The following is a 26,861-nucleotide window of genomic DNA, read 5'->3' as shown; positions in this document are numbered from 1 at the left end:
AATGGATTGGAGGCATTTAAAGGGAGACTAAATGATAGAGAGCTGTGCTCCCCTAATTCTGATAATCCAGAACAGAGAATCATGGAATTGTTAAGGTTGGAAAAGACCTCCACAATGATCACGTCAAACCATTAGCCCAGCACCACCTTGTTCACTGCTACCACCATGGCCTATGTGCCACATCAGCACATTTGTAAGGGGTGTTTTTCCACTCAGGTGGCTTTCATAATAATAAGAGATTGTTCTTTAGGCAAATATCCCCTTGCTACAAAAAGTGCCAAAGGTATATTGCAAAAAAAACCCCCCAAAAAACCCAACAAAAAACCCCAACAACAACAAAAACCACAAAGACAAACCAAATAACCCAACCAACCAACCAACCAACCAACAAAACCCAGACAAAAAAACCCAACACCAAACAACAACAACAAACCCACAAAAAACAAAAAAACCCCAACTTTATGAAAGTAATTCCTTATGCCTGAGACTGATGTGCAACCAATTGATGATACTGCCATTATGGAACCTGATATACCTGTGTGATGCCGCTTGAGATGATCCTGTTTTGTACATATTTTAAATGAGCTAACTCAGATTTTAGCTACTACTGTTCCATTCTGTGCTAAACAAAAAAATTTTTCCCCTTCAAGATTATGATCATCTACTTCATGAATTCTAGGCAGTCTTTATTATCAAACATGGATGAAGTGCTCTAGGTAGAAGGCAGGAAGCAGGTACTTTTTTGGTAAATGCTATTCTGTGAACAGGAGAAACACCTGAAGTAACCATTCCTATACTGCTGGTTTTCCTAAGATGATTTGAGAATTAGGTTAAACGCATCTGCAAAAAAATTTAGAGTATTAAACAATGTATAATGATGAGCAACTGAAATTAGAAAGAAATAAAAATAGAAAATTAGACGTCTCCTTCCTATATTGTAGGTTGTGCTCATTATGGTAGTGTATGCAGCCCTATTTAATTTGGTACAAGTAATTCCAGAATTCCAGTAATGCCATTCACAGTATTTCTTAAGTGATTCATTGTATTCAGATTTTGTTCAAGCACAGTTACATCTGCTATATGAATTAAGTTTCTTCATGTATCCTTAAGAAGCAGTTGAGGAAATACATGCACGTTTCATGCTATTAGCAGGAAAAAAAAAAAAAAAAAAAAAAAAAAAAAAAAAAAAAAAAAAAAGGTAACAACAGGAATAACTATGAAATGAAAGTAAGATACAAAAGAGTCTCCAACTACTAGTAAGAGGAAATGAAAGTAACTTTACAGAAAACAGTATCAAATCCTAGAGGGACAATGTGAAAACTAGCGCTAGAGCCACTCTAGAAAACACAAATGGAAGTCTGGCTAATTTGGGAGACTGGCAGTAGGAAGTCTGAGGCAGTTGCCCTGAGGGCACTAGTTCAGATTGGCTTCAAGTCAGTAGTGGAATGACCAAATTTTTGACTGTCTTTCAAAAATATCTTCCTGGATGTGCTCCACTGTTCTTAAAACAGACATGTCTTAATTGAGACAGGAAAGGGTACCTTTTTTTCTTCTTGCTTATTTCTCATTTGCCTAGATTTCTCCATGATAGCTGATGTGTCCACAACCCTCCCTGGTATTTTCATCATTTATTATTTTCTGATTTTCTCTGACCAGCTTTTCTTTGAGGTCTGGTGCTGCTTGCTTAGTATATCACTAAAATCTTCTTCCTATGTCTTTTTTTCTAATCACTGTATTTTGTTGTAGGCTCGTTTTTTGGTTCTTTAAGGAAACTACAGCTAAAGCCTGTTTTTATTTACTCCTTTGAGCTCAACACATCAACACAGAGAATTGACTAAAGCTTTTCAAGTCTTTTTTCCTTACACCTATTTCCTCTGCCCTTGAGGAAAGGGCTTGCATAGTCAGTGAACAGGGAACTCTAGACTCCAGAACAGTTCATATGGCATTTTTAGCTAATAGAGATGAATTTACATTTCTTTTCCTTTTTTTTTTTTTTTTAAATTTAAATAATTTATCTATAAACTACAGAGAGTAAAAACATATGAAGAACAAAACACTATGGGAAAAAGATATAAAAGCTTCTCTGATTTGAAGAACCTAATTATCCTACACCAAACAGTACTGGCTGTCAGATGCAGTACAATCAGTCTCATGGAATGATTAATCTTCACATTCCTGTTGGTCCAGTAGGTTCTTTTCTTGAGGTTGAATAATTTGCTGCAATTAATTACACAAAAGGTAATGAACAGTTTGCAGGACCAAGTCTCATAGGAAGACTGAGTAAAATTTTTGAACAAATTGAATCAGATCCAATAATGTATCTGTGTATGACTTTCTCTGGGTCAGGGTATGCAATCTTTTAGGTCAAAAATAACATGCATATCATCAGCTACCATTATTTCTGAAAAATATATTCTGAAGCCATGGGAAACGTAAAGAAATCAGATAATACACAGGCTCTGTATAATGTAGCAGCTTCCAGACTATGGCGAAACAGCTCCAAACAAGAAAGAAGAACAAACAGAAGTGATATCTCTATGAGTAATGGCTCAGACCTAAATCTATTTCTAGCTAAGCCTTTTATATAAAGTAATTAGGCTTAGCAATGAACACACAGGCTTGTTCAAGAGAACAAAGGAATATCTATCATAGATTGAAACGCTGTGAAGGCTCTGCACATGACAAGGGATTTCTTTCTTGGACTCTATATACCACAGATATGAAAATAATTTAAAAGCATGTGAGTTGATGTTCTTAACAACAGAATGAAGATGAGTAAATTGATTACCCTGGCTATTTTGCTGGATAATGACAGCTTATCCTGATTTTTTTTTTTTTTTCCCCCTCCTGAATTACTCTTGCCTTCAATTAACTACTCCAAAGAACTTCTTAGATACAGTGAATGAAAAAAAAAATTCCTCCAGAGTGAGGCAGGGCCTGGAACATAATCTTACCAATTTAATCATGCAACTGGCACATAAATAAAAGCTGTGTTAAATGAAAAACATTGTTTATAATTACCTTAGAAAGAAAAGTGACATGAGTACTCCTCTTTTTACATCCTGAGAGAAATCATGCCAAAAGAAAGAAGGGCTAATGAATACACTTGAGATCCTTCTTATTTCATTTTGAAATTAGATCTCTCAATAGTGAAGAACTGTATTTGTTTTAAATATCTTTCTCTCTCTCTTACTAAATGACTTTTCAGAGTACTCTGTAAGCATGAGGCAGTGATGAAAATCCTTGTATTTTCATGTGCTAAAATAGCACTTCAATACTTCAGTGTATTTATTCTTTGGGGTCCAAAGACAAAGAGCAAAAAAAAGGCATTAAATAATTTAAAAAGTAATTGAAGGGCACTAGTATTAGAAAATCCAAGAAAATAAGCAGTATTGCTATAAAATATTTATCCAGTGCTTTACATTTATTTACTCTTTTTAGGAAAAAGCAAATGCACATAGCTTGCATGATTGAAATATTTATTTTCTTAGTGCAACAAAAAGACCGTTGACAAAGAAATTAATTAAAAGAAACCTACTAGTTGAAAGAAAGAAGTGAAAATGTAATTAAATCTTAGTGAATGTAAGATTATGGGGCACCTTCTAATCCTTACTCCAATTAATCTAACACTCTGCCTTTGTAATATTTAATTGATCAAAAACTGGGAAGTGTTTACAAGTATAACAAGACATCCATTTTTACATTTCAGGAGTTTGATGATGGATCTGGTTATGATAAAATAAAATCTCTCCAAAAGACTGTTCCTACATGTTTGTATATTTTAGTGTGACGTTTTTCACTTGGTTTTGTTTTGGAACCAGAATAGCTAGTGCTGAAATAAAGCACTGGCCAGACTGTTTTGTTGCATACCCAGTGGTTCAGCAGCATATTCCTAATTAGATGGCTCACGTGTGTACCATGACAGATGCAGAGAAACAAGACTGCCAGCTATTCTGCTGGAAATGTAAGCTGGATAGAGAACTGGAGAAGAGCACACAACAAGCCTCCTTTTATACACCTCATGCGAAACCCTGTAGCGCTGATGTTATGCTGTAAATACGTCAAGATAATTATCTGTAAATTTGCGTACAGAACTGCTGCACTTCATAATTCAGGACATGGTTTGATTCCTTACCAGCCACTCTCCTTACCTTCTTGTGTTTGTAATAGTGTAGGTAACCATTATGTTTCAGTACAAACCACCTCTTTCTCCAGCCCTTCAGTATTGCTGATTGCGTTCGTTTGTGCAGATATCCTCGGCAGGTAGGTTTGGGCGTGTTGGGGTAACGGCTGATGTCTGATCCCACTATCATAGTCAGGATGTCAGGACCTAAAATATTACATGTGAAAACATAAGTCAAAACTACAAATTTGTCAGTATTTCTGAAAATCCATGTAGGGTAAGGAGCAGGAAGGCGGTATTCTATACCATGTCCCTTCTATACCATGTCCTTCCAATGTAGCTTCTAGAAGCAGCAAGGAGCAGAGCAGCCAAGGAAGCATAGTAAATCAAGTGTTACGTGACCTTCTTTTGACACAAATCCAGGAATTAAACTCATTTTGTGTTGAGAACTAGTAATGGAGCCAGCTATCTGGCTGACAGACAGCTATCTGAAGACACCTCTCACCTCTAAAAAAATTTTTGTGACCTATCTTTGCAAGCAGCGTCTTTGATACTTGTCTATTTTATCAGTTAGGGGAAGTTATTGAATTTCACTGCTCAAATGGGTGTACATAAATTGAGGCTTAACCAAAAATTGCTGAGAATGCTCTTAGGGACACCTTTAGCCTCTGTCATCTTACATACGCTCTTGAGAATTATTTATTTACATGCCTGGAGTATTGGAGTATTCTAACTTTTTCTGTGCCCCTCACTGAGGAGGCTGGCTGTTGGAAGCTAACCTGTGCGAAAGCATCTGCTTATCATTTGCAAAAGGTAAGCACTTGGAAGAGATGACAGACTGCAAGATTTAAAAAAGAAAAGAAGTTATTTTCATCATCAATGAGATGCAACATCACAGTATTTGCTGACAGTATCAATATATCTATGATTTTGACCCTAAAGGCCCAAAATTCTGATTGTATCAGCACTAAGGAACAGGTGGTAATGCCTGAAGGCGGATTGAGAAATGTGACTATGACACACTTTTATCTCCGAAACATTTGCTGGTTTTCTTTTTGGGTGACACTTGACTTTGGGAATGCTGACAGTGTGCCAAGGTTTAACCCAGGGGGTGCTCTCTGAGGAGTTAAAAATACCAGTAATCGGAGATTTATCTGCTGAAACACTCGACATTCTCTTAAATACAACAGTGTGAATGCCACCTCTACAATTAAAGAACATGGTATGTATCAAGTTAAATTTGTCACTGTCTTGTAAAACTATTTTAATTTATTGAATTTCCCATGAGCCTTTGTCAAAACTTCATCTGGGATAAATACGGGAATAGCATTAAATTCATTTTCAGCATGCAAACATGGCTATCTTTGGGTTTTAGTCATCACAATTCTGAAAGAATATACATGACTAATGTCTCTGACTCTGTTTCTGTGTTGGTGCAAAAGGATGCTTCATGAAATAAACTCTCTGATCCCTTGACTAGACTTCAGGTTTTGGCAACAGAGAAACAGAAGGAAGATGTGAAGTCTCTCCCTGAGGAAATATAAGGCATAAATAAGCCATTTGTGTCTCTGCAGTCACTTTCAGGGCTTTCTGAGTCACCTTCTTTGTGACAGGAGAGCCAAAACCGTTATCATCACATGCTGTTTGGGGAATAATTTTCTAAAATGTTTAGAAAACAAGGTCTAGATAAAAAGTGACCTCAGCAGTACTACTGTATGAAATAGTAATGTGTTAAACTATTAATTGAGATTTCTGTGGCACACATCACCCCGTTTGTCTGGATATATTCAGAGCATTGAACAGGAAACCTGACCCATTTATTTAATTTAATGTGATCTCAGAATTACCTTTTCTTGCCAGATTGGCAGCTTCTGAATGTGGCATGCTGGTGACATCAATTCCATTGACTGCTATCAGAATATCCCCAACTTGAAGCCCTGCTTCTTCAGCTGCACTGTCTAGAATTTAAAGAATAGGAAAAAAGAGAAAGAGAAAGGGAAAGGGAAGGGGAAAGGGAAAGGAAAAAAGGGAAAGGGAAAGGGAAAGGGAAAGGGAAAGAGAAAGAAAAAGAGAAAGAGAAAGAGAAAGAGAAAGAGAAAGAGAAAGAGAAAGAGAAAGAGAAAGAGAAAGAGAAAGAGAAAGAGACAAAGGAAAAACAACCAACCACCCAAAACCAAAAAACCAAAAACCAAACACAACCAACCAACCAACAACAAACCAACCAACCAAAACCAAAACTAAAACAACCCAAAAACGAAACATAAAAAATGATTTAGCTCTAAGACATCAAGCATGTCTATATGAACACACTTTTCTAGCAAAAGAAGTATCTGTTGTCTTAGGTTGCAATGCAAGATGTAACCAAAAGTACGTATTGTATTGCCTTCTGTTATAAACAGGTAGGGTGGTGTTCTTTATCTTTTTCATAACTGATTCCCTCATAACTCCAGGTGGGATCTTCTGTTAATGGGACAGCTGTTAAAACCAGATGGGGCAGTGTTCTTTATCTCTACCACAACCTATCCTCCCTCCAGGGGGATATCTTCTGTTAATGGAACATTGAGTCTCACTGCATGACTGATACAATTACATCATCCCATTGTGAGATGCTCCTCCATCCAAGGGGAGGAGCCAAGCATTCCTACCTGGATAAAATCTGAGATTTGGAACACCACAGTTAGCCCTTTCCACTGGATTCCCAGAGGAAGACCACACCCATCTACACCACCACTGGACCTTCAGAGGAAAAATGCTTCTACATGCTTCTATAGAGTCACTGGTTCAACAGAATCCCATCTGTCACTCCAGGAGGACTGCAGCCACCATTTAAGTGGACTGCTACCAACACCCTGACCAACAGGGTGCCAGGTTGTATTCTGACTCTGTCAGTGGTTCTGTACTATTGCATTTTTATTTTTAATTTTCCTATTAAATTGTAGTGTTTTGTTTCTTTTTTGTTTGTTTTTGTTTTGTTTGGGTTTTTTTTTTTCTTTATTTATACATAGTAGTAAAGATCTGTTATCCCTATTCTCATATCTTTGCCTGAGAGCCCCTTAAATTCAAAATTATAATAATTTGGAGGGAGGGGGTTTACATTTTCCATTCCAAGGAAGGTTCCTGTCCTCCTAAACAGATACCTGTCTTTCAAAACAAGACACTGTTCAACCAATCAAGGATTATGGTTTAGGGCCTTCATGATGTCAACTTGGAGGTGCAAAACTTTTATTGACCAACCTGTTACTCATCTGTAAATGAAGCTTCAGGATTTGGATACTGGTGCAGCCCTGGATAATCACTGGCAGTGGAGAAATTTCATTTAAAATGCCATTGAGATATAAATGCTTTAAGATGCAAAAAACCATTTCAGTGTCTGAGAGTTTTGGCTTGAAGTGCAAAGAAAGGTCTGATGCAAAGCTCAGAGTCAGCAGACAAGTAAAATCTATTATTCTAGTATGCTTTGAATTTAACCCCAAAAGAAAAGCTTCTGAACTGATATTTGTTTTGATGGTTAATAGAATTTGGATATGACATTTTGAGGATTTTTTGCTTTAGCAAGAAATTACATGCTAAGTTAGAAAGGTCCCAATAACGGAAGAACTGAATAGGATTTTTAATGTACCACTTTTGCTTATTTGTTAACCATTGTAAAGTACATGCATTCCTAATAAAACAGTGCTCAGACACATGCCAGCCAGGAATGGAAGCAAACTAGGGAGGTGACAAATATGCTCTTTTCATAGGCACCAATACAAAGTTATTTAAATCCCAGTTACAAATTTCTCAGATACAGTGTTTATATTTTAATTTATAAATAAGCATTCCTAATGGACTGTGAAAGAATGGATTTGGAAAATATTATTCCATGTCCTAAACACTTAATGTATGCTTTTAAAGATTTTGTACCCTATGATGCAGAAAATGTGATCCTTCAGTGTATTTCTGAGAATGCTTAGATACTGCAGGGATAAGATTAGTAAAAGCTTAATAATAAACAGGCACACTAAAACCCTGGTCCACCCTCATGTGTATCACAAAGCATTTGCAAATGTCAGAACATTTTGGGTTGTGCTAGCCTTGAGCATGCCATACCAGACTTTATGACCATAAGTGGTCTGTAAAATATTATTAAAATATTCATTATAGAATCATAGAATGGTTTTAGCTGAAAGGGCCCACAAAGATCATCTAGTTCCAAACCCCTTCCACTAGACCAGGTTGCTCAAAGTCCCATTTAACCCTGCCTTGAACTTTTGAAGGGATGAGGCATCCACAGCCTCTCTGTGCAACCTATGCTTGTGCCTCACCACTCTCACAGGAGCAAATTTCTTCTCAATGAAATAAGTTATATTTTGATGAGACATCATTTTATTATAAGCTTGTCTGAAAAAAACCCCTTTTGGTTTTAATGTTGTCACTGTTTTAAAGCAACTGCATTTGAAAACAACTTACAAATAAAAGAGTGATATAAAATGTGAGTTGCTATACTTAATTTTAACTAGTATAAAATTGGTAGGGATAAATTGTTAAGTGTCAGAGCTATTGTATGTATGATGTATTATTTTATTTGTACTTCAGTAGAAAACTTATGAACTCACAGGCTGTTGAATTCACAGGCTTTCCCAGTGTTGTCAGGATGATGGACAATCTAATACATAAGCTATTCTCAGATAACATGCCAGAAGGCATCTCTGTATGGGATGACATCTTGCATAGTATCTGGGTGGGGGTTTTTTTAGTAAGAATCTATAACAGTCTCCTTTATGCCTGTCTTGAGATGCAAAGCAGCAGAGCAAGCAGTGCTAGATTCGGAGGAGCCAAGGTCTTAGGCAGCAGTAAAATGACAGACTGCCTGTGTCTCATTCTCTTGGATGTTACTGACTGAGTAAGCTTTTAGCCAGACTTCTAAGCTGGCATTATGCACAGAGCCAATAATTTCAGAGACTTTTCAGTGGTGACCCCCAGAAACTCATTCCTGAACAAAAGTGCCAACACCATTGGCATGGTACAGCTAGTTCATTCTTCTCTAGAGGCAGTATCTTACATTTCATCTTTGCTTAAAATCATCTGCCATTTTTTGCTCATTTACTTGCGTTTTGGAATTTCTTTTGGAGTTCCTTACAATCATCATAATTCAGGAAAGAAGTTAACAGCCCACCTGTCAAGAGTGACAGAGGGCTCAATGAATCCAAACAGAAATGTTCCTAGCCAGTAAGATTTTTGTAAATATTAGAATGATCACTGCATCCTTATTTTAATTTTTAGAGGCTTATTGTCATTCATGGATGTCAGCCCACAAAAGTTTTAGACTTTGCATCTCAAGAGAAGCTGAATGCAGGCACTTGCACAAGGTATGAACTGACATGGAAGAAGACAGGGCAGTGGAGTCTGATTTACCCCTAGGGACAGTGGAACACTAAGACAGCTGTTCATGAGCAGTTCATGCTATCAAACACCTTGCACCCACTAATTATGGAAATTATTGCGGACATCTATTATTATAAATTATTATAATCCAGATGTTTTATGTAGATAATATTCTATCATGTAGATATATATAATATATAAATCAGTGTATATAATAGAATATTATGTATTCATTTTTAATGTATTTTCACTGAAGAAATTAACCAGGACAAACTCAACTTACTTGTGTCAACTTCAGTCACAAGGATTGGCTTTGAGAACTGGATCCTGAAACCCCAAGGGTAATTGCCAGTTCCTTTAGCAATCTTCACTGTTCTTTCTCGAACTGGAAAATGGAAGAAAGATATGGTTTTTTCTCTACATATTCAATTTAATAAGTAGCAGTCTGTTTTTAAAATTTTTGTAGGCACTGAGTGTTACTGATTCTACAAATGGTTGGAGTGCTTTCAGTATCACTCCTGGCTGTTTAGTGCTGGTTCTCAGATAGTGACACCCCTTATACTGCAACAGATCAAATATCATTCATGTTAGGGCACAGGCAGACAACAGTTTAAATTAAGTCCCTGGACTTTGTAATGAAGAGCTGAAGTATTCAGGTATTCCACTCTACTGATGGTGTTCTGGAACAGAAAAACACTCGAGCTTTCTGTGTCACACCTCTATGCTGCAAATACAAGATACATTTTAAATTCTCAAATGGGTTTAAATCTGTTTCTTGTCATTTCATTCTTTTTATATTTCATAAGGCCTCTATTTTATGGATAGTTGTTTCTTCTCCTTTTGTTTATCCTTCTACTCCTTACTCCTACACTGCCTTCCAATCCCATAGTCAAACCTCCCCAGCCACAGTAGCATCTTCTGCCAAGGGGGGCTGAAATCTCTTTCAACTCAGCAGAATTTAACACTTAAAGGCAAGGAAGATCAGGGTCTAATTGCCTACTTCCATCTCTTTCACAGAGTCTAATAGTATTATTATTCTAACTTAAATGGCCTGGTTCTTTAGTATATCTTATGCTTAAGAAGGACTTAATTGTAAATTTTATTTCTTGAAGTGTCTGGTTTTGATAATTTGACCTTACCGTATTTTCTGTTATTAATGGAGGCCAATTCAATAGTAATTTATGACAGCTGTTTTGTTTTCAAATTGGGTACTATTTGGAAGACAGAAACTGCTTTTAAAGGTTACTTTACTAGCAGGCCAATTGATGTTATCTGTCCAAAATAGATATTTCAATACTGACTTTAACTATCTTGCTGAAGTTCTGAGCTCTCCCCTGGGAGAAGAAGCAACCAAAATGGTTTTCCAGAATATTCTCATGTGTGTTAAGGGAAATTTTTCATATCAGAAGATTTATAGAAGACATTTGTTCTCTCTCATATTCTGAATGATTTATGAGCTCAAACAAAGAACAATTTTCTGGAAAGCTACAGGTGTGTTTAGTTCTTTGAACTGTGCTACTTTTGAATAACTTAACGTCTGAGAAGTGAAGGAAAAGTCTTCCATCCCCCAGAAAAACCTGTTCACTATATCTGTCAGCACAGATTAAAACTACAAATAGAATTCTTCATACTCATAAAAAGTAAGTATTTTCTTTTTGGAACAACCATGTCTGAAAGTTTGATGTAAACCAGATTTTATGTCTATTATAGTACTTTAAGACCATAAATATCTCTATGGTTTTGCCATGCTTGAAGACGTAATGGAATTACAATGCCTCTACCATTATCTCATGAGGTTTAGTTATTAACTTTTATCAGTTTATCACGTAATGAATTATATTTTGCAAAACAATAGCTAAATAAAAACTGTTTATTTTTTAAATAATCTTTTAGATTCTTGGGTTGCTCCTTTTCCTGTCTTTAGCATAAGTGACCAAGTAATCTTCTCCAAAATATCTTTCCCCTGAAATACACAGAGTGCCCAAAATAAATAATTTTTTATGACATTTATTACCTGTTGCTCTAGCCAACTTACTTGCCACTGGTCTAGGTCTTTTGCTGAGACATCTAGGACTGTTATCTGGAGAGACATCATCTCCTCTGAAAACCCATGAAGCAGAATGAAAGTTTTCTGTATAAAAACCTCTGTCCTCATTTTCAGAATATAGTCCCAGATCTACTGATCGAGCATCCTCCGAATTTACTGTCACGACAATAAAAAAAGTAAAAGTTACGTAGAAGAATAAGAGCATGAAGAATAAGAGACGTCAGCCACTCAGCATGGAAGAAGTGCCACAAACTTATCATAAACTGTTTGTAATGTTTGTACTGAGTTCCTCAATTTTGTTGCTGTTAAAGGAGAAGACAGCAAGGATTTCCAAATATAAGATCACAATACTGGAGGCTAATTCATGTTAGACTTGAGTAGGAAGTGAAGTCTTAATGCAAGTGGTTGAAACAGGAGCTTCAACTCTTTAAGACAAATCTGGCTTTAGCTAGTTCTTAAGCTATTTTATGCGACCCACTTGATTAGGAAATCAAACAAACCTTCTAGAAATTTGGTATGATTTCATTGCTTATCAGAAGACAAAAGGAAGATTAAAAGTATCTTCCATGACAAGAGTATTGATGACCATAATTTCTGTTTGCTTAATCTTAGCTCTTACAGACATGTAAAGTTTTTTTCTAAAGGAGGAAGGAGGTGAGGAAATAATAGTGTGTGTGTTGGGTTTTTTTTGTTTGTTTGTTTGTTTTTTTTAACCATAGAGCTCCTGGCTAGCTCCTTCATAGGCTGTTGAATATTTGTATGATGTGTTATCCTGAGGATTTTCAGATTCATATTTACATTCACAATGCATTTTACATGCACATTAATTTACATCCACAATGTCTTGCAATGAGTTCACATGGAGATGGAGGAGATCTCTAGTTCTCTGCTAAAGTTGAGGCTCTCAAGGCAATAGTAAGTCAGGCAGCTGGCTGTGACAGGTTATAAACAGCAAGTTGAATGTAAACAAAAAGGCTCTGTAATAGTCTCACAACATCCCAAGTAGATCAGGAGCTGAAACTTCAAAGTTAACACTGGATGTTGAAAGTCATATATAAGTATACATCATCAGATGCCGTGCTAACAGGTAGACTGAAAATGTAAATTTTCTGAGAGGGAAAAACCATAATGTACCTTTCAATATAAAATGCCTGCTATAATGCAGCTAGATTTAATGCAGCAGGAGGAAGGATCTATTTGCTTTGTCTATCTTGTGTTTGTTGTAAAATGATTCTCAGTTTAAAAACAGAAACGATAAAAATTTACCTTTAAAGTTGTATTTGTTCGGGAAGTCACCTCCTGAATACACCTAAGTGGCAGTCCTTTTGTTGCTTAGAAAATGTGCTCAGTTGTGTCTATCTAGACAAATATTCCATATTCTCTGGTTTGTCCCTTATTATGCAGAAAGTATGAGATTATATGCTTAACTGTACAAAAAGCTACTAGCAAATAGACAAATAAATGAATATTAATATGCTGATATGTTTAAAGCTCATTTTACCTTGCTACCATGAATGCATAAATTAAAATTTGAGACCAAACAACTCAGTACAGCACAGTGTTTTGCCAGTTTAATGCTGAATTTTTATAACTGTAGCAGAGTAGGTTAAAATGTGACAAATATGCAAAACTATACACACTGCCATGCTGACAGTGTGGAATTATGCCAAAACATTTATTTTCTTTTCTCCTTGAGTTTTCAGAACAGATGTCAAATTGGGGTGTCACAAACAAGTGCACTTAAATTCTTCCCAGAGGCTGGAAGTAAGTATATAAGGAGCTGCTGCTTCCATATGTTAATCAGAGTTGTTTCAAGTCTGCCAGCACAGGGGAACAGCCAAGCTACCAAACCAAAGGGACAGAAGTCTCAGGCCTGTGACATATGATCCAAAATTATTAGATGTGAGAATCTGTGACAGAATTGTCTGCCCAGTCACCATCCTGGGTTTATGCCATGTGCTACCCAAAACTTTGTCTCAAGGAAAGCAATTCTAGCTCTTGCAACTTGGTCTTTTTTGACTAGATTTCTTAAAAATATATATATGGTTTCTCTATGAAACTAACACGTCTGACTAAGAAAAATCGACGGTCCAGCTTTTTATTTATTTATTTTTATTTTTATTTTTATATTTCTGTTGAAATTAAGGAACAATTTATCCTGGTAGGTTTTTCTGAGCTCAGGTGGCTTGATATGGTAACTTTCTAGTCCTAATGCAATGGCCTAGAATCTGTTTTAGGGGCAAGCAATGAAAACTGCTACCAATAAAGGGCTTCTTTATTTCCATGTGAAATGTCAGGCATGCATGCTCGTTTGTTAATAGGAGTTAAAACTTTAGGGATTGGCTCAGTTACCTGAACATAGACGGCCTGTACCATATTAGATAATTCAGGGTATCCTTCTTGCTGTTCAATTACTACTTCAAAAAGGCTTGGATTCCCTGCTGGTTCACATATCTCAAGCCTTCTTGGTATCCCAGCTGGCAACAAAAATCTATGTTTAGGCACTGAATTCTGGCTCTGTTGATGTAGGATTTACCTCTTTGTTACAGGCACGGAACATATTTATAGTTTATAATCTATTGGACCTACACTGAAGTCTGAAGAGTTCAGTCTTCTGTAGGTTTGTATCTTCCCTTCTTCAAAGAGGAGGTTATACATCTACAAATAAAATTTCCTGTACCAAAAGTAATCATTGTAGCAGAAAATATTTCCACAAGGAAGTGCACATTTCTTCATCTCTACAAAATATTTCTTATGTTACAAAAAAAGCCAAAGAGGAGGTGAGGCAGTGTCAAGTAAGAAGTACTATATATATTCTCCCTAAATTGTGCAATCCTTGCTTGGTTGCTCTATCTGCATTAAACGTAAATTCACTAAGCAGGTCATCATAAAAATTCCTTCTCTTGAAGTTTAAGCTGATGAATTTTCATGTGACAAGGTGACAGATTTCTTAAAGAGACACTGTAACATATGAGTTACAGTGAATAACAACCTAGCTAACAAGCCTAGATTGAAGAAAGATTCCCAGCTCAACATGGCTTTGACACAAGGATATCAGGATCATGATTTTTGTTAGAACCTCAAACCTGCTGCCACGTGATTACGTGTTTGTGCCAAGAGTTTGTATTAATATTATTTGAGCATATTATTTGAACATGTTCTACCATGAACAAGCACAGTTGAATGAACTTTTTTTTTTTAGTCAGATTGTTTGCATAACCAAGGAGAAAGGATGTTTCCTGTTACTCATGATAATGACTAACACAGACACTCAGATAGTGAACTGGAGATCAATTTCCTCAGCTGAAAACCCTGCCATAGTTTTGATCACACAAAGGGGAAAGAGCTCATGTGTAATACAGAAGTACTCACTTGATCCCTCAGTGATTGTGCTGTTTATGGAGCTTCCTCCAGTTGAACTGCATTTTTTGCTGTCTTTGAACTGTTTCCGTCTTCTGGCCCACTGGTCTATTGCATCTTCCTGGGAACTGTCACTTGCTCTGGTATCTTTCTTCAAAGGTAATGTTCTGTTTTTATCCATTTCTGATTTCAAGTCTAAGTTATAACCAGATGTTTGTGAGGAGTATGTGACACAACTTGCATAAGTAATTTTACTGTTTAATATTCCCACATTCTAAATACAAGAATAATCTAACCAACATATAAATGAGAATACCAAATAAGAGTAGAAATACTCAGAAAGTATATATTTTAGACTAATTGAGGCCTTTATGCAGTGAGAAGTGGAAGTATCTCTAGTTAAATACCTACATAGCCATTTGAACATTACTATTTTAATGCAGAAACTTGCAAAATGCTCATGAATCTTGTTTAACATCACATTATTTTTGAAGTGGCCAATAGGTAGATAAATAAACTCCTATATGAACAATAATAATCTTGCAAGACATGCATGAAGATTTTCCTGCTTTAGATTTCTTTGTAGTTAAGGAAGAAAAAACTTTTTATTTCAGAAAAAAACAATTGTAAAACAGACTTTGTGTTATATTCTGTTCTGAAAATGTGACTGTAGCCACTTGAAAGGCAACATGTAACTGAGCAAGGGCATTCCAGGGCACTATTCCAGACCACTGCTGAGAGTTAGGAAACCTATCTCTTGCAGTGCTCTTGCAGTGTCCTTTGCATAGGTCTTTTCCTCTCTGATACAATCATGAAATCCCCAGAACATCAAGAGACTTCTAGATCACTTTTCCCCCATCCCGTTTACCATAGTGGAATCTCTTCTCCTCTGTTCTAGATATTTCACTCTTTGCTGAAAAATGACACATTTGCTTTCTGGTGTCACTGGATTACTAAACTCCAGAAGTCCCACACTGTCCAATGTCTTGGCAAAGTAGGCTGGTATTATCAAACTAAAAGTGGATTTTAATTCATATTAGTGAGTTGTAAAATTCATGCTGGATGTACACATTTATTCATTTAAGGTAGGACCTCCACAGCGTTGCAAGAAATGAAGCAAAATCAAAATATGACCCTGGACCAAAAGAGGGCCAAAGTGAGATGACAGGTATGAGAAAGAACACACACAGATAATTCTTAGCAAGGGGCTAAAGGGAAGAGAGAATAAAAGAAGAGAAGAGAAAATAAAATAAAAATGGAAGACATAGATACACCTCACTTCTCTGCTGTGTCGTTAACAATTTATGTCTAATGTCTAAGAAGTCAAGGATTTTGGCATGCAGTTTTCCTTTAGTATTTTAATTCTGTACCTTGTTCCATAGAGATTTCCATTTCAACCATTCTTAGTTTATTTTATATATAGATACTGTGATACTGTTATTGAGATATTGGTCTATACAGCAATATGTATCTATGTACCTATATCTATATAGTGAATATAGACTTTAGGGTTTTTTTAGAATTTCCATTACCAATGCAAAACAAGACAGCCATGGAGGTCATACCAGTCTTTTTTTGCAGGTATTGTGAACTAAACAACTTTTAAAAAATTTCATCTCCTTTGAACTAGGATTATATAAGACGTTTTCCATAAGAAAATACATATTTTTCAACAGAATAAACCTCTTAACCTCCAAATCTGCTGGAAACATTGTCTGCTGGAGAGATAAATCTGAGATGTATTTGCATATAACCTGATTAATAATAATAATAAAAAAATTAAAGTGTTTGGAGTCGTATTTCAACAACAGTACATATTCATAATGTAAAAGGCTCACATTGTAGTGTGCAATGTCCCAGGATGGCTTAAAGTTTTATAGTTCAAAACACTAATTTTAAATGACTGGTTATGGATATGGGTAGATGGATTACAAAAAAGAAGACAAGAAATTTTGTAAAATATTAGTGATTAAAAATAATCCTTTTTCATATGCAGTTTTTTCAAACATATAAAAGAGAGGAGAAAAGCAGGTTAAAGGATCCCTTGTGGTCATTCTATGAAAATGTTCAGCCAGAATTAAGACTGAGATGTACTTAGTATTCATACATATTCAGTATTCATACTGATCACATGGATTTGAAAGTCAGGTTTTAAACACTGACTTGTGCTCTGAGTTCATATCGCATGTCAACTGCTTTTACTACTACTTCCTGCAATGGTATTCCTTTCTCTCACTAGATGTATAGGATTGGATGGGCAGTTTTATGTAGGAAAAACACTTCTTGATCAAAGCTGCAGAAATTATTATTATTATTTTTTTTTTAAATTTAGGTTTCTTGGCTCTACAAGATGGTTCCTAGAATCCTCAGCAGAATAACCGCATATTATGACCCCATGGCCAAACATATACCATAACAATATCATTGTAAACCTTTAATATACATTTATTTTCCAAGAAAAGGAAAAAAAAAGCTCCTATCCAAAAGATGTGTGATATTAACTTGAAAAGTTCTTGTAGCACCTACCTTTCTGACTCATCTGTTTTACTGATGATGATATATCTTCATCCTCATAATAACCTTTAATTTCAGAATTTGACTCAATTTCTTCAAAGCTGGACTTGGCTACCAGAAGTAGTTGACTTGCTCCAAGTTCTCTCCTTAGACTGTCCTCAATTGACTGTTTACTGCAAAAGTTCTCCAATCTTTGCTTAGTGTTTGAATGTTCTGTGAAATTCTCTTTCTTTTCTGTGCATACTGAAGAGGTAGATAATACAGAAGCCTGTGCCGAATTATTATGGCAATCAGATTCAACAATGACATTTCCAGATACGTCCTGTACCTCAGAAAGGCTTTCCAATGCTTTATTCACGCCATGCTCTTTGTAATCTAACAACAAGGATGACAGCAGGGATTTTTCTTGTATACTGCAGGTAAAGTTAGGTTCTTTCTTTACTGCAGAGCCAAAACATTTAGGTATCAATGTAGTGTTGCCTTGGATAAGTCTTCCTTGTACTTCTCCAGTTACCACTGGAGGGTCAGTCAAAACTGACTCTCTCATTTTATTTGTTACCTCAGATTCTGCATAAGAAGGGTGAACATTTAACTGTAAAACTGAACTTTGTTTTGGGATGCTTTCTGTAGATGAATAATTAGTACTTTCTTTGTCATTAATGAATTCACCTGAAGGGCTTGCAGAAAGTGGAGAGACGTGTACCAGATGAGTTTTGTTTTGCCATTCAACGTGCTTTTCTATAGAGCTGTACTCTGATTTATCTTTATCTAAAGCTTCAGTAGACTCAGAGTCTTCTTCCAACATGGATAGGTTTCCCAAAGGCTCTTCACAGCCATTTTCTTTTTTTTCATATATAGTACCATTGGAATGAAGACTCTCTATTAATGTTTCTTCTGTTTCTTCATCTTGCCCCACACAGCCTGCATAGTCATTCAGTAAACAAGTGCCATCTAGACAGACATCTTCTTCAGGCTCAGATGGATAAATGATATTATGATCAAATGACGTGAGAGCATACTGATATGAAGATTTAAGACTTCTCAAATTTGTCAGTGAGGAGGTCAAGTCAGGATACTTGCAAAACTCTGTCAGAGAGGAGGTTAAGTCAGGACACTTACAAAGTTCCTTGTATTTGGTAGGAATATGTGAGTTTCTCTTATGGAGATCTCCTGCTTTGTTCTCCTTAAGCAGTACATTTAATGATGGCAGTGAGTAAAAGCCAGAATCCCTTCTAGGGTGAGCTGGTGATGGTACCTCCAGGCCAGTATCTGGGAAAGACTTTCTTCTTGCTGTTTTTGGCCCTGTGTTGTCTCTGTGTTTGTCACAGTTATTTCTTTCTTGACATAATACATTGCTCTTATTAACACATTCTTTCCCGTTGTTTGGATTATGCAAGGTATTAATAGCTACAAGACAATTAGTATTATTCATTTTTGAGAAAAGTATTTTATCCTTTGAAAAATCTTCCTTTTCACTGGTGTGGTCGTCGTAGTCCTCTGTGTTAAGTTTACAGAAATAATTTTCTCCCCTCCAAATACTCAAGGCTGTAGTGAGACTGTCAGATTCCCTTCTGCTATTGACAGGGTACAAAGATACGCCTTCTGCAATTGTATCCAGGTGCGTTTTGTCACAGTCAGCAAATTCTTTAGGTGGAGGGAGAAGTGTATATCCATCTGAGAATGTATAATCTGCTTTTTCATGAAAGCTAAATGATGATTCACAGTCTGTGTTACACAGTGCCTCTGTTACAGAATGATCTGTTTCACTCCATGTATCTTCATGCTCCCTATTGAGTGGTTGGCTCTGTGCCTGCTCACAAGCTTTGAGGTTAACTTTCAGATTTTTCTTTCTGCTGGTATATTCCACCTGAATATCTTTTGTTTCAATGTTCATTTCCAGGGAGGCACTTTCATTGATGGTATTTTGAATTTTATGTTTAGAGGAGCCCTTATATTTTCCCCTGTGTTCTGCTGAATGGTCAACTGAAGGGCACTGGTACTTTGAATACTTTGAACACTGACTTTTCTGGCATTGTCTTTCATGATGTTTCTTGTTCTTTGAACTTTTTCTTTCTTCATCCACAACTTTTGTTTCAGAATCAAACAAAGAAATATTCTTAATTTCTACTTTCACATTAAAAGAGCCGTATTTTACTTCTGCAGAAATTTTTCCAATGGCCAAGCTAATAGAGTCTGAAGAATCTGGCTTGCCCCAGAGTGTAATTTTTCCTTTGGATGAGCCCTCTGACTCACCAAAAGTTACTGTAGCTAGGATTTCATCTTGCTGAGGTGAGAACATTTTAGGAGAGCAGTTCTTTTCCTTCTTCCCTTCCTTTTCACTGTCTGATACATTATCAAGGTCTCTGTCTTCAGAAGCATCTGAGCTACTCTGATTCTTGTTTTTGTGACCTTTTCCATCTTCTTCAGCACCCTTTACATCCAGTGGCCCTGTGAAGTGAGACAGAGCCTCATGTGCTTTATTTTCAAGGCTTCCTACACTTTGCTGGCATTTACAAATGGGTGACAACTGTGCAACTAATTTAAGGTTAAAAAAAAAAATCCCATGATTTGGTAAGCAGTATCATAAATGTGTAGTTAGTTTTGAGACAGTTTTCACAGAAAATGCCTATACTGTCTTTAAGATCTAGTGTATTTTCCACATTATTTTTAAAAATTTCAGTATTAACTTATTTTGTCATAGTTATCTGATAAGTAATGTGAAATCAGATAAACAGGGTGGACTACATTAATTCACTCTGATTTGAGAAACTCAATATATTTGCCTTTTTTTTTTTTTTTAAATAAACTTTTGCTTTTCTTAGGGGATAAGGTGTTCTATTTGATTATAGTAAGAATTACACTATAAATTGTATTACTCCTCCCAGTATTTACTTTATTCCTGTGAACACACTGGGTCAATCTACACCCCACTGCCTGCTTGCAGTAAATTCTATGGAAGCTGGCTTTTATAATCCCTTTACGGATGAGCAAACAAATGGATTAATTAATACGATCACAATCACACAGCAGGTCAGTGGTGCATTGCCAGTAGATGTGAGTCACAGCTACTTGATATAAGTAGAATAAAATAATGTCTCCTGGCTGTACTAGGCAAAATTTCACAGCATTCACACAATGACATACAATTCTCTCTTGCTTCTATTGTTTTAGAACAGGTCATGCACTACAGGGTAACAGTTTAATAGTGACATCTACCTAAACAGGATTAGAACAAGCTATTAAACTAAGACAACACTGAGATTTATACCAAGAATGATGACATTTTGAGGCAATTAAACAACAATATATTTGGAAAGCCTTCGCCAGAAATAGCCAGAATAGCAGCTTAACTAAAACAAACAAACAAACAAACAAACAAACAACTATCCTCACCAAGACATTACCTATATGTACCCCACACTTAAGTGTAAATACTTCCAATCTGACAAGCAGCTTTGGGCACAAAGGTGAATTTCTCTCTTGATGAGTAAATTAAGGATAGTCACCTATATTTCTGTTGATTTTACTTTATATTAAATATTTCTGTAAACTTACACTCTCTGGAATCAGAGCTCTTTCTGCTCTTGCAGCTTTTTCTTTTTCTTCTACTCATTTCTAAGAACCAAAGGCATCTGTGTCACCTGTGTTTTCTGTGTGGGAGGGAAAACATTGGATAATGAGAAAGCTTCTCTGGAATAGTTTTGCCCTCTATCTCTCAGATTTTCTAACTTGTTTTATTATAACTTGTTACAATAAAAAATAGCATGGTTCTAGAGCAGGCATTTATTTCTTCTTTCGATTATTTAGGAACAACTTTTGAAGATTTTTCAAATAATAGCTTAAAATCAAGGCCTCATGGTCTCAGTTATAGGGCCTGAACCAATACCCTTTAAAGTCTGTGGAAGATTTGAGCAGTGAGTGACCTTTTACAGTCCATAATTTTATCTGATTCATATTTTTAGAGATGAGTACTTCGTTTTAAGCATCCATTTTAAATTCAACCTTATTCATATGTGTTAAAAAATACTTAGAAATAACAGTTTTCTTGAGAAGGGATTCTTTGAAGTGAGAAGTATTTAAACACATAATACATCATAGGCATGGTCTTGGAAATCAATAGAGTAATTGTTTGGAAAAATCAACTAATTACAAATGTTATTTGTCTAACAGTCTTTTGATGTTTGTTTATCAGAAAATGCAAAACATCATTGCGGAAGGAGTGTGACTGTATTTTTAAGGCCACAAACTTAACTGGTATAATGAGACTATATGAATCTTGTTATAAGTATACAGCTTTAAAAATAATTATATTGACATTTTACGACTCATGTTCCATGTCACTGTATGCCATGATACATAGCTAGCCAAACAACTGGGAATAAATTTTTTCAAGACACAGTCTTTTCTACTTCTAAAAAATTTTAAGTTTGTGTGAGGCCTGAATGACTGAATATGCCAGTGTACATTCATTAACTGGCTGCAAAATGCAGGCAATTCTCCTCTGTCTTTTTGGAAGACACTACAAGGAGACTGAAAAAGTTGTGTACTTACTTCACAGCAGGCACTTTGGAATGTTTACACTCTTAGTTTCAGTATGAAGATATACCTCTACTTTCTCCAGCAGTCTTTAATCAAAGCTTCAGAGACAGCCAAATGCACCAACTGAGCTCTGTTCTCAGTAGGAAGAATGAGCTTAAAATCAAATACAAGGCTTTAAAGGACACAGAGGTAAGAACTAGGACGGGTACTATTTGTAGTGTAAGGCATGAGGGAGTGCCCATCAGTTCCAGATAAAAATCACCATTCTCTTAAAGAGTTACATATGCTAGTATGCCATGAGTAGCAACCTCATATTTGAGGTGTTATTTGTAAGATCTGCAGATTGATGTACATAATCATGAACTTAGGAACTAAGAGAATGTGACTGTTACAATTGAGGTTTCAGTTATATTTCATTAAGGCACAATTGAGAAAATGGTTTTACTTCTAAGAATTCCCTCATTTCAGCTTAAAGACGATGGTACACACTCAATTCCTTCCAACTGAGAAAATGTTTTTACTTCTAGAAATTCCCTCAATTCAGCTTAAGGAAGATGCTACACACTCAGTTCCCCTCACTTTCTTGACCTTCATGGTTTTATTTCCAAAATACTTGCATTTGCTACATTACTTTTAATTGTTCCCCAGGAATTTCATTTTCATGTGGGTTTTTTTTGTTTGTTGGTTTGGTTTTTTTGGTTTTGTTTTGTTTTTTCCTTTTCTATAGTCAGTAATGAAAGGTTAACCTCAATATAGCAAATCTGATTTCTAACTGTCATGGCTAAAATGCTGTTAAAAACGATCTGCAGATCAAAAATAGCTGCCTGTTTTACTTTAGTTTCTCTTTATATTTGATGGTTACTTTTACAGTTGTATGCACCACAGAATACTCTTTAGACAAATTCTGAACTTTACTGAATGCAAGATAAGGCCAGAGATACATTTTTACATGACTGTTTAAGGTCTTATTTTTAGGAAAGAAAGAAGGCATATCTGTAATCAGTTAGCAGTGGATTTGAATTATGGCAGCTTTGGGGATAAAGGTTTGCTTAGCCGAAGATAGATTGAAGAATAAAAAAGTACCTAAAATACCAGAAAGCATCACTGCCAAGAAGGATGCTTGAATATTGAGGAGATAGAAAGGATTGTGGATCAGTTATAAATAAAATAATATTCATTTCCGTTTCTCCTCATAGCTGAAATGTCCAGTTTTGCCAGGTTTTGAAATGGTAGAATGTAATTTGACTTTACAGAATGAATCCTGTGTCTGAGATGATCAATAGTTCTACTACTACTACTTGTCGGGGGCTTACCCCAACATTGAGGTGGTTTCAGGGTCCTTGCTCCCCTGCACAGCTCCGAGCCGAGCCGAAGGAAGAGACGGAGTTCTCAGGTTTAGATTTCTCAAGGTTGCATACTTCGTTTATTGTTTCTTATCTTACAATTTTCTCGGAGTCCGACAAGATGTTCGCAGCTGCATGGATTCCTCACGTCTCCCCCCGAGCTGGGCTGTCCTTATCTTTTATACTAATTACTACGTATTTCTTATTTACTATTTCTTACCAATGTCTATCACTATTACTAAAAAGGTCATCTTTACTTTGACCCAATCCTCACTAACTACTTTGTGCCACGTCAATGCAGCAATGGAGTGAGGGAAGAAGAAGGAGAAGGAGAAGGAGACAACGCCCCAGATTCTCCATCTTGTCCCCATTCACTTCAATGCTAGAAACCTAAAACTATTATTTTCTCATTCTGTGATAAGCTAAACTACTATTTCTCACATTCTTGTGGCATGTAAACCTTCTCTCAGTGCAGGAAGTTTTTCCCATGGACAGAAATCAAAGCCAGTGTCTCTCTGAGCCCTGGGCTGGGGTCCCAGACCCCCCTGCCCAGGTCCCTGACCCTCCAGGGCAACCAAAGGAATGCCCTGGACTCCAACAACTACTCAAATTTATGTGTATTTGGTGTCATGGGATACTCTGAAAATACTCAAGGTACACAGTGTTGATTCTCTGCACGACAGTTTTGGAAAATGATCTAATACCTTCTAAAATTTAAAACTCTGAGCAAGCAGCTGTGAAACCATCAGTAGAAACAGCCACAGGTCAGAGTTGTTTATAGAGGTAGGATTACAGATTTTGCTTTATTGTTGAAGGTGAGATCTACAGTATAGGTTAACAGCATGATTAGGCTGTATTTTTTAAAATAATTTCTGTAGTTGGTAGTAAGTACATCAAAATTATAATGATTATTTGCACTGTTCACTTGTGATTAATTTTACCAGCTCTTATGTTTTATGATTAAGTTTATCAGCTTGTGAATATCAGTTATATTATTTACATATTACTTTTATTGTACCTGTAGTGTGTTAAATTGTTGATACCTTAAATTCTAAAAAAACATTGGGAACACCTTCAAACAGTTTTGCTGCCCAGACTACATTTATGTATGTTAATGTATCCTTTCTTCACTAAGGTCTACCACATCAGAAGAGGTACCAGTTCTTTTTTTTTTTTTAGTTTATTTTACATTGTCTTTATCTATTCTTGTTTCATTGGTCCTGGGGCTGAGATGTGGTAAGAGAATTAGGAATCTCATCACCTTCAATCCTACTCATGAGTAGACTACTGACTTGAGCAAGGATTAGTTGTACGTTATCAGGACCGCATGGTAAGATCTTGCCTTAAGAACTATTTTGTCCACTGCTGCACACTAGATGAACACAAGCCAAATTAGCTTAGCTGGGAAGAGAGGCATTCAGCATTTACCTGGATGGAAGCCAGTGTCCACTGATATATTTCCTTCCATGATAGCTTATTCTTACTACATAGATTAGTACTTGGGTTAGCTCATAACAACCACATCCTAATTGTGAGTACAAGATCACTCTAGAAATGTTTGTATTTATATTTATATCACACTATAAATACTGATAAAGCTCTGTCTAGAATGCATTTATTTTCATTGTTGATAACATCTGTAACGCTGTTGCCTTCAGGTTAATACAGATGATAACAAGCTCCGTGATAATGAAAGAAAAAAAGCCCCCACTTCTGTAATGAATGCCTTTGAGTTAATCTTGTGATGCAGGAAAAGTTGCCTTAAAAACACTGATTGGAAGTAAATTTGAAAATACAGGAGTTACTTTATGTTTATATACTTATATTGTGGAGATTTCATGTGAAAATGTGTATTCTTTCATTGCCTAAACAACCATGTTCAGTGAACCTATAAAGATGAGACTGTCAGAAAAGACAAAAGAAAAAAAAGAAAAAATATGGAGAATATATTTGCTAATTTGTCAGAGTCCAGGGCATTCCTTTGGTTGCCCTGGAAGGTCAGAGACCTGGGCAGAGGGGTCTGGGACCAGGACAGGGGGGTCTGGGACACAGGCACAGAGCCCAGGAAAACACTGGCTTTGATCCCAGTCCATGGGAAAGGCTTCCTACACTGCAAGATGAATTACAGGCACAGTAACATGAAAGATAGTAGTTTAGCTTATCACAGGGTGAAAAACAGTGGGTTTGGGTTTTTAGTATGGAAGTAGATGGGAGCAAGATGGAGGATTTTGGGCGTTGTCTCTTGCTCCCTCTTTCTTCTTCCTTCACTCCATTTTCTGTAGTGACGATGGCACAAAGTAGTTTAAGGAGACTGGGTCAAAGTAGAGATGACCTGTTTAGTATAAGTGATAGGTATTGGCAAATAATGATAAATAAAGAACACGTAACAATTAGTATAAGAGGCAGCAACAGCCCAGTGCGGGGGGAGTCGTCAGATGCCCAAGTAGTTGCACAGATCTTAGATGGGCACTGAGAGAATTTTAAGATAAGAAACAATAAACAAAGTGCACAGCCTTGAAAATCAGAGCCTGAAGACTCCGTCTCTTTCTTGTGTCCGGCTCAGGGCTCTGCAGGAGGCAAAGAGACTCTAAAACCACGTGAATCTTGGGAGAAAAACCTGAGACTAATTCTGAATTGTAATGGTGTGATGACACAATACATTTGTAAAATATTTTAAATTCTTTCAGGATAATATAAATTATCTTTTTAGACTCTAAGTCTCTTTCTTATAATTCAGTATCCTAAGTTGTACAAGGTTTTGCTATGAATATATTCAGTAGCACCTCACTGAATACCTCCCTACTGAATTCTAGTGCTCAGACTTTATAACAATGATGTCACAGCAAACAAGACTTTCTCAAACAAGAATATCTTACTCCTTTCTTCTGTGTTTCAACATTAAACCCTTCTGATCTGTCTCCTCCCATTTTGATATAGTATACTACTTTTTGTCCCCATTTCCCTAGATGAACTTAGTAACGCTGAATTTCATTCTCATTTATTTCCATTGTGTCTCTTTGTATTTCACAATATGCTTCTGTTCCATATTAACCATTGCTTTGACTTCGCTTCTCAAGATACCAGCTATGTGTGGTCCAGTCTCTCATGGCCTAGTTCCTCTCCTCTAATTACTAAAGTTTGAATTTTCCATGTGAATTATACAATCATAGAATGGCTTAGGCTGGAAGGGAGCTTAAAGATGATCTCATCCCAACATACCTGCCATGGACAGGGACACCTTGCACTGGACCAGGTTGCTCAAAGCTCCATCCAGCTTGGCCTTGAAGACCTTCAGGGATGGGGCATCCTCAGCTTCTCTGAGTGACTCGTTTCAGTGCACACAGTGAATTAACTGACACAGTTAAAACCATAGAAACTCTAAACAGAATTATCTGAAGCCATCTGAGATTCTCAAATATCTCTAGGCAAATGCTAAAGTTTACTACTTGATTTCTTTTTTTTATTCTCCGTATGGACTGTGGTTTGTAGCAATTCCCTACTTTAGATTTCATACACTGGGGTAGATGCCCCACAGATCATTTACAATGTCATTAGAATGAATTGTATAGGA

General features: G+C 36.3%; 1 protein-coding gene across 4 annotated transcripts in view; it reads right to left on the bottom strand.

Moving 5' to 3' along the window:
- Window positions 1-23,768, bottom strand: part of LOC120765403 (uncharacterized) — a 33,780-nt gene extending 10,012 nt beyond the window's left edge. For 3 of the 4 annotated variants that reach the window (XM_040090239.2, XM_040090240.2, XM_040090242.2), the window contains exons 1-8: window positions 23,261-23,768; window positions 20,964-21,058; window positions 17,421-19,856; window positions 14,907-15,089; window positions 11,523-11,690; window positions 9,771-9,872; window positions 5,971-6,081; window positions 4,152-4,330 (exon numbers count right to left, since the gene is read on the bottom strand). In XM_040090239.2, coding sequence (XP_039946173.1) covers window positions 4,152-4,330; window positions 5,971-6,081; window positions 9,771-9,872; window positions 11,523-11,690; window positions 14,907-15,089; window positions 17,421-19,856; window positions 20,964-21,021 — 3,237 coding nt within the window. In that variant the 5' untranslated portion in view covers window positions 21,022-21,058; window positions 23,261-23,768. The remainder of the gene's footprint in view (window positions 1-4,151; window positions 4,331-5,970; window positions 6,082-9,770; window positions 9,873-11,522; window positions 11,691-14,906; window positions 15,090-17,420; window positions 19,857-20,963; window positions 21,059-23,260) is intronic. The other variant, XM_040090241.2, reaches the window with a different exon arrangement.
- Between the last annotated feature and the right edge of the window lie 3,093 nt (window positions 23,769-26,861).

Source organism: Hirundo rustica, chromosome Z (assembly GCF_015227805.2).
Source record: "Hirundo rustica isolate bHirRus1 chromosome Z, bHirRus1.pri.v3, whole genome shotgun sequence".
Taxonomy (NCBI): Eukaryota; Metazoa; Chordata; class Aves; order Passeriformes; family Hirundinidae; genus Hirundo; species Hirundo rustica.
This window is presented reverse-complemented; position numbering and strand designations above follow the sequence as displayed.